At 55.0% G+C, this 13493-nt stretch overlaps 1 protein-coding gene across 5 annotated transcripts in view; it reads left to right on the top strand.

Moving 5' to 3' along the window:
* Positions 1–451: 451 nt before the first annotated feature.
* Positions 452–13493, top strand: part of MSI1 (musashi RNA binding protein 1) — a 65331-nt gene continuing 52289 nt past the window's right edge. Inside the window, exons 1-4 of one of the 5 annotated variants that reach the window (XM_088143824.1) lie at positions 452–5851; positions 7557–7597; positions 8003–8084; positions 8224–8308. In XM_088143824.1, coding sequence (XP_087999950.1) covers positions 7561–7597; positions 8003–8084; positions 8224–8308 — 204 coding nt within the window. In that variant the 5' untranslated portion in view covers positions 452–5851; positions 7557–7560. Of the gene's footprint in view, positions 5852–5883; positions 6332–6609; positions 7029–7048; positions 7253–7556; positions 7598–8002; positions 8085–8223; positions 8309–13493 lie in introns of those variants that run through there. The other 4 variants (XM_088143823.1, XM_088143820.1, XM_088143821.1 and 1 more) reach the window with 4 other exon arrangements.

Consider the following 13493-nt stretch of genomic DNA (forward strand, 5'->3'; position numbering starts at 1 on the left):
TTAAGGGGGGCGGCCGAGGGTGGGTTCTTCATCCATACCAGCCTCTGCTTGCAACGGGATCACGGCCCCAGCAGGCAACAGACGTTTGGGGACTCGAGGCAGAATACCAACATGCCACCCCCCAGCTCCCCCAGATGTACTGGGCTGCAGGCCCCCCAAATGCCCGAGAACCAGGAGATTTGCAGCCCTGATTCCTCAGGCTACAAGGGCGCCTTTTGGTTTGCAATGGCCACCAAGGGACAACAGGAACCCTTCCGTTCCTCCAAATGATGGCAAGCAGGCTAGGGGCATTTTGAGACCCTCCCATTCCCTCTCCCTCTACCCTCAAGAGAAAAACGGGCTGATGGGGGTATGTGCAAAGGAGCGCCTGCAGGGGTGGTCAAAAAAGTCAATATGGCAGCTGGACAGTCAAAATGCAATTGGCAGGACTGAGTTACATGCCCATTTCTGTATTTTCCAGTTCCTGTTCTGACATACAGCCTGAAAAGTTCCACAAAAGGACATAGGGAAGATTCTTAAATATGTCTGGGCTACACAAAAGTGGTTTGTAGGTGGCTTTGGAGTGAACCCAACTCCTGTGAATTGTAAACCATGGTTTATGGCCTAGTGTACAACACTGACTTGGTCAGTTTAGTTCAGTGTTTTTCAAACTTTGGCAACTTGAAGATATGTGGACTTCAACTCCCAGAATTCCCCAGCCAGCAAAAGTGGGTTGTGAAGTTGGTTGTAATCAAGGTTCAGTAATACATAGGATCTCTTTTGGACCTCATCCTTTTTTAAAATAATAAAATGTAGCTTTAAAAAGTAAAATGGATCCTTTCCTCCCAGTTGCTTCCATCTTTGAAAAAAAGGAACCTATACTGAGTTTCTTGTAATTGACAGACTATTTCATAGAGCCATAGAGGTTGTGAGTCCAACCATGAGTCAGGGCAGGATCTGCTAAAGCAGTTCAGACAGACGGTTATCTGGCTTCTTTGAATACCTCCTCTGAGGGATCAAGCCCTTCAAGGGGCAGCCTATTCAACGGGTTGGCAGCTGCTCCCTGCAGGAAAGTCCTCCTTGTATCTAACCTGAATCTGCTGCCCCGCAGTTTCAATCTCTTCACTCTGACCCTGCGCTCTGGGGTGGCAGAGAAGAAGCCCACTCCGTCCTCCTTATGGCAACCCTGTAGAGGACTGAAGACTTGCTGTCCTGCCTCTCCCAGCCTTCTCTTCTGCAAGCTAAACAAACCCACTTCCTTCATCCAGTCTGTGCCAGATTTGGTTTCTAGAGCCTTCAACGCGTTGAGAGTTGTCTTCTGCACCTCCTCCAGAGTAGAATGGAGAACTAGTTTCTGTGATCTGGACTGTACCCTCCTGCTAATACGTACCAAAATAGCATTTGCCTTTATAACAGCTGCATGGCTCATGTTTAATTTGTGATCAGCAAGGACATCCAGGTCCTACTGCCAAGCCAGGTCTCCCCCATCCTAGCCTTATGTTTCTTTCTCCCCAGAGTCAAGACTTTACACTTCTCCCTATTTGTTTTGGTTCACTGCTGAAACCTGTCGAGATCTTTCTGAATCTTCTCTTTCTTGTAGTATCATGACATCTGCAATTTGATAATCATCCCCATTCAAAAATCATTGTTGAATGTTCATTGAGGTCAAGATCCACTGTGTCCACAGTATTTTCACAATCTATTAATCTAGTAACGCTGTTTGATTTGTCTCATCAGCCAAGTCTATTGACTTCAAGAGATGAAGGCTTCTGAAGTGTCTCTGAGCAAGGAGTGAAGCAGGAGTCCCCAGCCTTTAAGGACGAGTGGGCACATTTTGAACTTTTAGCATATGTCATGTGCATTTGCATAAAATGGCTGCCACCGCTGGCATTGCCAGTGCAAAACATCCACCTGCAAAACTTCAACCTTCCCAAGATGGTCTTGAGCCCTTCCTTTCTTTCTGGCGGGAGGGGAGGCGGAAGGAGACAGCACTGGCAACTGGACTGGATTGGACTGAATCAGCGCCACCCATCTTTATACTCTGCCTTGGAAATCAACTCCAAAAAGGGCTGACAATTCTGACCCCACCCACTCCATGGGTGCTCTGATGGTACAGGAATCACAAAATGGGTGCTTGTGTTGTGCCTCCTCCTATCAAGTAGCATTTTCCTTTGGGGAGAATCTATGTGTGTCAAAGCAAGAATGATGGATATTCATAAAGCTTTTTAGATCTGTATAGATGTTATCAACACTTATTCAAATGAAATTGCTTACCAGAAATGATCCCTGCACTTAATTCAACCTCTGATAGGATTATTTGTAGAAGATAAATGGAAGTTGGAGAGAGTGACCAAATAGTGGGTTGGCATGGTTTTTGACAGTGATCATAGACTCTGGATTTCTATTAATCCTAGGTTCCTAAATAAATATCTGTAGTGAGAGAGTTTCCCTGGATGAGAAGCTGGGAAATGGACCCAGGAGCCAAAACTGACTTGATGGACCATAACAGCCACCTCAAGCACAGGCTTCTCTATCTGGGAGCTCATTCCTGATCTACCTGGCTGGGAACAAATGCCAGAGGTCCCCAAGAAATGTGCTGGAAGCTTCTACCAGCTGAGGACATCACAGCCCCAGTGGTTACCAGTTGGGTTCCCACAACACAGTAGTTTAGGCTAAAATGGAGTTGTGTAGCTTGTGTTTTAGTGTGTTCGGGAACCCCATCACTGCCTTTATCTTAGCACATTGGGTGAACTGGGCCATCATAAGATGATTCATGTGAGTGAGGCAAAATACATTGGCTTTTCGTTAATCTGGTTCCATTTAGCATACAGGTAGTCCTTATTTAGTGGCTGCCTCATTTAGCAACCATTCACAGTTACAACAGTGATGAAAAAGTAATTTTGTGACCAATCCTGACATTTACAACCTTCACAGTTTGTAAAGTGAAGGAAAGCTGAAGTAAGATCATAAGCACAGTCACGGTTTCACTTAGCGACTGCTTTGCTTTAACAACTGAGCTGCCAGTCCCAATTGTGGTTGCTAAACAAGGTCTACCTGTATTGTGTGATCAGAGCCATCCTGTCTTGCCAAGATGTCTGCACTGCAGAGCATCCGCCCCAAGCCTGATAATGCCTTGGGAGGTTTCACAAGGTCTTGCTCTGAAAAACTCCCCCTCCCCACGCTGAGCTCAGTATGGAGCAGACGGCCTGAGCTGGCCAGAACTGGGCTTGTGGTCTTCCTCCTCCCTGGAAAAGACATAGCTCTTCCTGCATCCACTGAGAGCAGGATGTTGCAAGAGCATAAGTTGATGGCCTTCCCATCAGCCCCAGCCACCATGGCTCACAGCAAAGGATTGTGGCACCTCTGGAACATCTATAGGGCTACACACCGCCCAATTCTGGTCAAGGCGTACATCCAGGCATCTGCTGCCACCAGCAAAGTTAAGGGGCCAGGCAGTGGCTAGAGCAACAACTTTGGCGGGGGGGGGGGGGAATTAAGGTTCACTCTGTGAGGGGAATGGGCGCTCAGTCTGTCACCCCTCCCAGTCCATACCAAGAAAGGGGTGGACAAGGGCTAGTATATGAATGCTGGATGGTAGAAGAACACTTTTGGCTCCAACCCAAAGTCTGCTTAGGCCAACTGCTTTGATCAAACTAGATCTTTGGGGGCCATTTCTGCTCATTTCTGCTATACAGAAATACCGCCTCTCAGTGTGGTTCTATCATACCTGCTAAGTTTTGAGTTGCTGCTTCAGGGCAGGCTTGTCCATCTAATCTCCTTCAGCCATCTTGGGCTTCAACATCTAGCACCATACCAGCTGGGGATTTTAGAAGTTGAAGACAGACACACTTGGAGGCATCCATTTGCTCAAGGTTGCCCTCAGCCAACACTCTAGCAGCAACAATCTCGGAATTGTGAACCATCTCTGGAAGATTAAGGTGAGCAGAGGAATGTCTTTTGAGACTGGCTGAGGAATCCCTAGCACAGAGGGTTTTTTCTGTGTGTATTTCGGAATATGGGAAAGGACGGCTCCTTGAAACTTCTCATCCTGATGAGGAATGTCTGAAAGACCAGAGAAAGTCTCCTAGTCTTATCAAAACTTCTCTCAACATTCCTCAGATGTTTGGACTAAGGAAGAACTTCAAGATTTTAGATAAAACCTAGGGATGGCTTGGTAGATAGGTGAATCAAATCCTTTCCTCCTTCATCACTTGAAGCGTTTTGTGATACTGAAGTCCTCATATGCTGTATCCCATATCAGATTTTAATTCCTCAGGTCTACTTGCTGCTCTGTTGGCAGGTCTCCAAAGCTTCTGGCACTAGAAGACTTTCTCAGCTCTCTCTGGCGATGCCGAGGGCTGAACCCCAGGCCTTTTGGTGCCCAGTAATAGCTGTGCCACTGAGAAGGAACCCTACATGGATTCTGAAATGTGACCAGTTACTCTAATCCTTCTTTGCACAATTTTCTGGAAAATGTTCATGTCACTACTGAGCAGGTCACTCACCTTGCAGTAAAGGGACTTGTTGCTTTAGCAAAGTTCTGCATAATCCAGACAGGTAATGAGAATACCAGATTGCAGAATGGGGTGATCCAAGTTTGAACCAGGCAACTGGCTGTGCAGTAGCGCCTTTCACTCAAAAAGTGTGGACACCCCAAGCAAATATGACCTCTGAGGGAAGTGCTGTAAAGCACGCAGGGAACAGGAGCCTCTGAACTCAGGCTGCAGTTCCCTTGTAATACATAGCCCATCGGGGCTAGAGCTTCCCTCTAAGGGCCAAGGCAGGTGGATCAAAGTTATGTGGTAGTTACTGGGGCTCCAACATGTTTTTCTGAGGCCTGCAGTTTAACACTTTGGTGGAGAGCAAGTAGAAATGCTTAGAGCTCCTGGATCAGTTGCCTCTCTTGAAGAATTCGTGCCCGCCTGTGTAAAAAAAGGAGCATTCCTGTCTGGCTGGCTAAGGTGGTGCGGATGCCAGTGGGCCCCCCGAAGAGGCCCAAAGAGGCTTCCTCAGATTCCACATCTGCAGCCCCAGAACGTTGCCCTTGGATCTAAGTCTGGGCGGAAGTGGTGCCTCTCGGACAGCGGCTCGTGGCGCTGCCTTTCAGGGCTTGGCTAGCGGAGGAACGCCAGGTGGGCATCCTCTGGACACCCCCTGGCTGGGTTTGCCCAGCAGGCAGTTCTGTTGTCCGGTTCGTTTGGCCTCAGCTTGGTGTGACCTCTGAAGTCAGCCACTGTGATTGGCAAAGCGTAGTAGGTTTGGGCTTAGTGCGCTGTGCAAATCCAGCCAAGGGAGCTTCTTACCCACTCTGTGGCGTCGTGCCTCGTGCTGTGGCACTTGAGGGGAGCAGTCCCAGGGTTAGGGACTCTGAGACTAATTCAGAGGAGGGGAAAAGGGGATCTGTAGGGAGAGGCAGCTGACCGCTCTGCCCAAGGCTGTCACACAGGCCTCCTTCTCAGGCTGCTGCCCTCCGTAGCCTGGTCCGCGTTCGGAGTCTGGGGACGGAAGGCTTTAGCAGGACCGGGCAAAAGACCCTCAGCAGCCTCTCTCTTCCTCCCTCCTAGATTGGCACGTGTGGGAAAAGGAACATGAGGGAAGAAGCGATGCCCTCTCCATCTGCCGAGCCGCCTCCAGCCCACGGAACCTCTGGGATGGGGACCGTGCCAGACTCCGCGGCTCCGCCCTCCCAAGGACACCAGTGGTGCCTTTCCAGCTGATCTGACCTCCGCTGGTGGAGGTGGCGGCCTCCTGTGCGCAGACCCTCCGGCTCGATCTCCCTGCAAGAGCAGCCGATCAAGCCGAGAGTTCGCGGGCGGAAGGGGGGTCCTCCGTCTCCCGGCGGCCCGGAGCACATCGCGGGTCAGGGCGGCAGGTCCGTTGCCGACTTCCTGCGCGTCAAGCAGCTCCCCCGTTCGCCTTTCGCAGCGGTTCGCCTGGGAGACCGCCCGCCGCCAGCCTGTCACCCGGGCGTCCTCCGGGCAGCCTCCGCTCGCCGGGGCGACGCCTGGCCTCGGGCCAGATGCCTGCCACGGACTGTGCGGCGCAGGCCTTGCTGGGCGAGCCTGGGGATGGGGCAGGCCTGCGCGGCTCCGAGGGGGGCCCTTAGGTGGGAAGCGGCGGGGGAGATGGCGGGGCCAGGCTGCCTCTTCTCCCCACCGGAGCCCTTCACCCTCCGCTCGCCAAGTCACATGCTGGTCCTTGTTGCCGGCTGGATGGGCTTTAACCCTTCGCGGCGCGGGCTCCTCCCCCCCGCCCCGTTCACAGAGCCATAGTAATGAAGTGCCGGGCAGGCCCGGGAAGAGGAGGGAGTCCCCCTCCCGGCGCCCTTGACCATGGAGGCCTCGTCCCGCAGGTAGAGAACAAAGCCGGGGAAGCGGCCTTCTGGCGAAGCTTTGCCGAGCATCCCCAGCCGCGCATCCCGAATTGGAGCCCTAGCTGCAGGCCCGGCCCAGTCCGGCCCGACCGCGCTCCTTCCAGCCCCCGCTTCCAAGAGGAGGCGGCGGTGGGAGGGAGAAGCCAGCGGCGAGGGGAGGCCCCTCGGCGGGCGCCTTTGTCTCCCGGCGCACCCAAGGACCAGAGCCTTCTCCCGCGCGGGTGACAGGGACGGGAAGCGGGGGGGCGGCGGCCTGCCGGCCGCTCCGGCGGGGCTAGCGCCGGCCGCCGGCCAGAAAGGCAGCCGGCTGCCCGCGACCCCGTGCGCCCAGGGCGCATGGCCGCCTCGCGCGCCGCGCCACCCGCCTCGCCTGGGCGCAGCCACCTTCTGCGCGCTCGCCGGCGGGCCGGCTTTTATGCTCACGCCGGCCACCCGCCTGCCGGGGGTGGGAGGAGCCGGGCAGGTTGTCCCCGCCGGGCCCGTCCCTCCCTTCCCCTCCCCGCCCGGCTGAGAGGGGTCGGGGGAGGGGGCAGCATGGCCTGGCCGTCCGGCCCCTTTTCCAACGCTCAGCTGCCCCGGGAGTGTGGCGCTGCTCCTCGCAGGGAGAAGTAGTCCGAATGGAGACCGAAGCCAGCCAGCCCGGCCTCGCCTCTCCGGACTCTCCTCACGATCCCTGGTACTCGGCCTGGCCGGCCTCCGCTCGCCCGCCGCCTCCCTCCGCTCGGGGAGCCGCCGGCGTCCCCGCCTCCCCCGATGCCCGGGAGCTCGTGGCTGGGGCAAGCGCCCGGCCGGCCGGGGGGAGCCGCCAACATGGCCGTTCCCCGCGCTGCGCTCCTCTTCGCTCCTCTCGCCCCGCGCGCCGCCGCCGCCGCCGGCAGCGCCTCCTTCTTGGCTAGCAGGGTAGGCTGGCAGCCCGCCCCCGCCGCATCTCGGGGCGCCCCTGGCCGCCTCCTGCGCCCCCCATCCGGCGGCCCGAGCGCTCCGGAGCCGCACCCCCCGTCGCCGGGGCCGGAGGAGTTCCGGGGCTCGGCGAGCGCGGCGGCGGCGGCGGCGGCGGCGGCTTCCTGAGCCTCCCTGCGCGGCGCCCCCGGCCCTGCCTCGCCTTGGAGCGGGGCGTCCCTCGGAAAGGGCTCGTGGCTACTACTTTGTGCTGCCTTCGCCCGGCGACTCGTTCACCTCCGTGTTCTCTTTCTTCCCTTGCTAGCAAAATGTTCATCGGGGGACTGAGCTGGCAAACGACGCAAGGTGAGCGCCGCGGACGGGGGAGGGGGTCCGGGTCCGGGTCTTGCCCGGCGGCACCTGCCGCCCCAAACTTTCCAGCTCCTCCCCCAAACCCTCCCTCCCGCCGTCGCCTGGAATGGGAGGGGGCTGCGAACCAGCCCGCCGCCTGCTCCCCGGTGCCTCCCGGGCTTTGTGGTCGGGTGCGGGGAGAGGCCCGCCGCCCGCCGCTGCCCCTGGGGCGGGGGTTCGCGCGGCCGAGCCGGGGGAGCGGTGCTCCGGAGAGGCTCCCGTCGCCGGGAGGGCTCTCCCCGCGCCCCCTCCCCGCTGCCCCGTGTCGGCGGGCGGGGTGGCAGCGGCATCGCCCATCGGGCAGCCGGCCCGCTGCCTCCGCCCCGGACCCCCATGGGTGGCCTTGTGTTCTACTTGCAGAAGGCTTGCGGGAGTATTTCAGCCAGTTTGGCGAGGTGAAGGAGTGCCTGGTCATGAGGGACCCGCTGACAAAGCGATCCAGGTGAGGTGCCCCACCGCCCTGTGCCTCCTCCCGGGCACTCCCGGTGGAGGGAGCCTGCTGCCCCCCTGCTGGCTTCTTCCTAACCAGGTTTCTCCCTTTCTCTGGCTGCTTCCCTTCTGGCCCCTTTATCCCTGCGCAGGGGGTTCGGGTTCGTCACATTCATGGACCAGGCCGGGGTGGACAAGGTCCTGGCCCAATCCAGGCACGAGCTGGACTCCAAAACGGTGAGTTGGCTTCTCTCTGTCTCAAGCGCTTTGTGTGGGGCTGGAAGCATCCGCTGGGTCCGGCATTTGGTCCGCAGTTGGGCTCGGCAACTATTGACCGGTAATGAAGGCATTGATCGGACCGGCTGTTGGGTTGGAGACTGGCCGCGTGAGGCAAAACTTTCTCTTGGTTGCGTGAGGGAAGTTGAATTGAGGAGGAGTTGCTTGAGCAAGCCTGGCTGGCTTTGCAGAAGCAGGAGACTTGGCTTCTTGGATTTCCCATCCTGACTAGGAATCCTGGGAGTTGTAGTCTCACCCGTTTTCAGGATGCCCACTCAAGGGAGGGTGCTGTAATTGAAAAGGGCACCCCACTGAGGCTCGGCGGTTACGGGGCCAGGCACAGGCCACCTAGGAGGCTCAGAGGCCTGTGACCTGTGCTAGGCCTTCCATTTTTCAGGGGGAGGGAGTGGCTCGGCTCATGGGTGGGACTGGGTCTGGGCTATGTTTTGGGGATACTGTTCCTTTGGCGGGCCACCACAGCCACAAAGTGTGACCTGTAGGCCTTCCCTTGGGCACCCAAGTTGAGGTACTTCAAATGTGTCCTCTTCCCCCGCATAACCCGAAAGGATGGGAAGGAGATCTCAAGGGGCTTTTCCCCAGAGACAGTCAATTGTGCTGAGGCGCATCTTTATCTGTTCCACAGAAAGTGGTCTTCCCAGCACATTCAGGGCTCAGATAAAGGGGTGGCTGTTGTGGCAATGGAGTTCTGAGCATCTACTTCGAATGTTGGATGGCCACCAGGTGTTCCAGGGGCTTGGCTCTCTCGCCAGGCTGCACGCTGCCTCTCGGTGGTCCCAACAAACCTTCTCATTCAGCGTCATTGGGAATCTTGTATCCCAACTTTGCTCCCATCCCGAAAGGGGCAGTCCGTCAGTGCCAGGCGTCCCCAAACACCAGCGGTATGGGGGTACCACTCCTGTCATCCTTGCCAGATTGGCCATGGGGTGCGCTGGCTGCCAGTCTGCATTCTTCTGTGCCTCTATGTCAGTTTGGGTGCGAGAGATGCCCTCCACAAAGTGAGAGGGAGGACACGAAGATCTGCCACCTTTAAGAGCTTTTTTGATAACAGCCCATCCTCCACGTCTCCATCCTCCCCTCAAGCCTCTTTGCAGGTTTAGTGAGCAGAATCCATACCCTTAGGAGGTGGGCAACGGCTGCTAAGCTTAATCTGCCTAAAGCAGCGATGCCGGTTGGGAGGGCAAGGAGCAGGATCCACTTCATGGGTATTAATAGCAGAGGACGGGGCCCAGTTCAGCCCCCCCCCCCCGTGGTTTTGAGATCCAAGGTGCCTGAAAAATTGGCCCAGATCCATTCATGCCAAATTTTATTTGGATTCTTAACTTGGGGTTTGCCATCCCAGTACCCTAAAATGTCTCGATGTCTAAGAAGATCTGGAAGTTCAAGGATTGTTATAGGTCGGGACCCTCACTTTAGAGGCTTTTGATGTGATGTGATGTGATGAGGTTATAAATGGTTTTACTATATTACTGTATCAGCTGTTGTTTTATTCACTGTACTGTGCTTAGTTATAAGCACATGGTAAATCAAAAAACTACTGATACTAAGGTGGCTGAGTAGGGATTTCAACCCACATCTCCCAAGAGAGAGCAGGGCCGGTCCTTCCTTGATTAATTGTGGGCTTCTGTTTTTGTATTCTTGTTTGTAACTCAGGTGTGTGAATATGTGCGTATAACTGGGATCGCCATTCCATTAAACCAGATTTGTTTGAACTACAGTTGTTGAGCAAGCCATAGTGGCCTGAGCCATTGACTACGGTTTGCAAATCTCAGTGGCTCAGTTCTCGCATCGCTACATTTTGGCATAGCGTGTGAAATCAGCCTCGGTGTAATTCTGTGTAGGTGCCTTGCCTGCATTTTTATGGGGTGGGCAGGCATCTCTCGTGGATACTTTTAGATACTTGGCTGAAATCTCTGAGTTCAAGGTTTGGGCTAGGAAAGGGAACAATGCGTTTGTTTTTAAAATGTTCTCTCTCCAGCGAATGACTGTTAAGGAACAAGGCTCCCAAAAATTCTCTTGCACGATTCCCATAAAATGAAGGAGAGTTGAGCAGCTCCCCCTCTTTTGATGGGGCTCACGTCCAGTTCCATCTCCCTCGCGCCCATTTCTGGTCAAATCAAATTCCCTATCTAAAGTAAAGCAACAACAAAAGAAAATACAGTTTCCTTGAGCAGCCTGTGAGAGAGTAGATTGTTCTCTTCACGGAATCCAGGAACTGGTGACCTTGTTCAGCGTATTCTTTCAGTGTCGAATAAACCTGAGCGCAATAAAAATGTTATCCTAAAAGTTAGGCACTTTCTTGGATTAAATCTGGCTTCCCAGTTTAGCTTTTCCGCAACTGCTCAAGCTGGGACTGGGTGCCACTGGGGTCAGCAAGCAAGCTCTGGGTGGTCCCTGCAATGCACCTGGCCCCTTTGGAGCTTTTTTCCAGCACAGGAGGCGTTCCCCTCCCCTGGACTTTGCTGTGGGGCTTGGCTAATGAAAGCCTATCATGGCTGTTGGCGAAGATGGTCTCCTTCCAGTGGTATTGATGGTGGCCTGTGCAGCTCGCCTAATCTCAGGAACATTCTTGGGGATCCTGCAGACGAAAGTCGCGTTGGCTGATCCCTATTCTTCTCCGCAGCTCGCCCAGCGCGCTCCCTCCCTCGCCTTTGAAAAACGGGGCCGGGGGCCTCCCTGTGAGGCGGAGCAGGTGGGGGGAGGGGTGAAGCGGACCCAGGGAGAACAGAAGGGGTCTCAGGCGAGACAGAAGGGATGGGAGTGGGCCTGCCCTGGAAGTCCCCTGATGCGTCTGGCTGGCTGGGTGGAGGGGAGGAAGCGAGGAGTGGTGGGCAAAACTTGGGCCCAGAAGGACCTCTTTCTCTTTGTTTGGAGCTTAAGCAAGTTTGCACCTCCTTCCTCTTGCTCTGTCCCCTCCGGACTTTGGGGGGAAGATCTATATGGCATGTCCCCCTCCCCCTGCCGCCGAGGCTTATTTCTTATGGGGCACAATCTCCTGGGAGCTTCAGGAAAAAGCAGCCGCTCTCTTTTGCTTGAGTATTGGAAGAACCCGGCTGTCTCTCCTTTGCAGCTTTTAATGGCATCTCAGCCCTCCTCCTCGCCACAGACGGTCCCTTCGGCTCCTTCCTTGCTTATTTATTTACCTGCAGATTGGAGGATGACGGGACCTCGGGGCGAGCTCTGGGTGGCTGCTTTGCTGGCTCCTGAAGGGCCGGGAAAACCAGTAGAACAAAATGGTCACTGGTGCCATGTGTGTGGCACCAGGAGAAACTGGGGTAAAAGTGCTCACGGCACCCGCTTCAAGGCCTGTCTGATAAGTGTGGCTGTGCTACAAGAAGCCCCTTTGGCACAACCTGGTGACATAGTTTGTGAGGTACAGTGGGCATGTGCAGCAGTAGCCTGCACACAGTTGTCTTGGCCACTTTCATCTCTGGACATGACCCGAAAGAAGTCAGCTGAGAAGAAGCTGCGCCATTAGGCAGTGAGGACTAGGTGATCTCCTGGATCGGGGCCTCTAGAAATGCTCGGACCTTCTGGGACTTTCTGGATCGGTCCTGTCTCTGCTAACGGACCAATAGGCTTGGCTTTAACTTACCCAGCTCCATTCCTTCCGCAGATTAATACCAGGCTTTTGCTAAACTTGCAAAAAGTGCCCCACAGGACATCTCTCAAGTGCCACTTTATTGACTCAGCACCTGGGGAATTGTAGCCTGTTCTGGTCTCCCCGGAGCTGGGGAAGACCATGGAGTGCCATGCGGTGCTGTACTGGCCTTCCAGAGTTTTAGGCAGGAAACATTTCTCTTCCCACCTTGGTGCCCAACCTTTCACTGGACCAACTTGAAGTTTCCTTATTAAGCTGATGCTGGTTCACACATGCAGCTGTCTCAGCAGAACACATGAACCGAACCTGCAGGGAACTGGCTTCCATGTTCCGCTTGTTACGGGGCATTCAGACATGCTCTCCGTCTGCTGCTGAGGCTTCTGCGATGGGGAAATTCGCATGAACGGTCCCCAGGGGCTGCAGGCCTGGGCGATTCCCTCCCCCGTGAGCATGCAAAAGAGTTTCTTCTTCGGGGAAGGATGTGCTTTTTTGAGAACACTCTTTATTTGTAAGTGAGATAACTGCATGCTGGGCTTTGTTTATGGAAATGTAAGTTTAATAGATACCTTGGCTTGACTCTAACATTTCAAATGCTGGGGAGTTTGGAAGAGTTGGAGGATTTTGTTTTTCTTCTCAGGCACCGGGGGAAGTGGGGCCTTCGGGCTTAGAATGAAGCAACTCATGCCTCAGCTGCCCTAGGAATCTGCCAACGTGTGCCCTGCTGCCCACTCCAGTGGTCATACTGATGTGGTGAGGGGGCTCCGCTTTCCCCAGTCTGAAGCCCACTGGATATCTTGGACTACAAGGCCAAGAATGTCCAGACCGCTGATGTGAGCTGTGGGTGCCGGATGGCAATTTCTGCCCAGTTCAGTATGATGCCAGTGAGTTAAATATGGTGACGGTGGACTTGAGCGTTGATTAGATGGCCTGGAGGCAGGTGGAGCAAAGGCAGATGGGTCCTCGGCTGATGACCGGATGGTGCCAGCTGGGCTTTAGGAGGAACGTCAGGACCTCCACGTCCACGGGCAGTATAGCTCAGGAAAGGAACCGGATGGCCGTGCTGTCGTGGCAAACGGGAGGCCGTCTGAAGTGAGCTGGGCTTAGTTTGCTTGTTCAATTTATAAGTTGTCTGAGCCACTCTAGACGAGTCAAGGAAGGCTGGACTAAAAGCGGGCCGTTCTGGGGGATATAAATGCGGGTTGGGTCTGAAGCGTGATGCTCCTCTATCATTGCAGAGTGCAGGATGCAGAATAATGGCGGTAAGTTACCGGAAGGCAGGTTTGGACTGTGTGTGGCTAAAACCCCCCGGCCCCTTTTAACTGAAAGAGCAGTTTCAAAGGGATGCCAGGGCCCTTGGGAAGTCGCGGCTGCTACCAGCCCTTCAAGGGAGGCCAGGGACACTACTTTATTGTTGCAGGATATACTAACAGGATCTTGAAGCCGATTCACGTTTCTCCCGGCCCCCTCTGATGCCCAACAAGATCCAGGTGGGGCTGTTTTGGGTTCCTTTTTCATGCTTCTCCCTTC

The sequence above is a fragment of the Python bivittatus genome, unplaced genomic scaffold, assembly GCF_059951505.1.
Source record: "Python bivittatus isolate LINGU-HERP-01145 unplaced genomic scaffold, Pbiv_v1 ctg000390_np1212, whole genome shotgun sequence".
In the NCBI taxonomy this organism is placed as follows: domain Eukaryota; kingdom Metazoa; phylum Chordata; class Lepidosauria; order Squamata; family Pythonidae; genus Python; species Python bivittatus.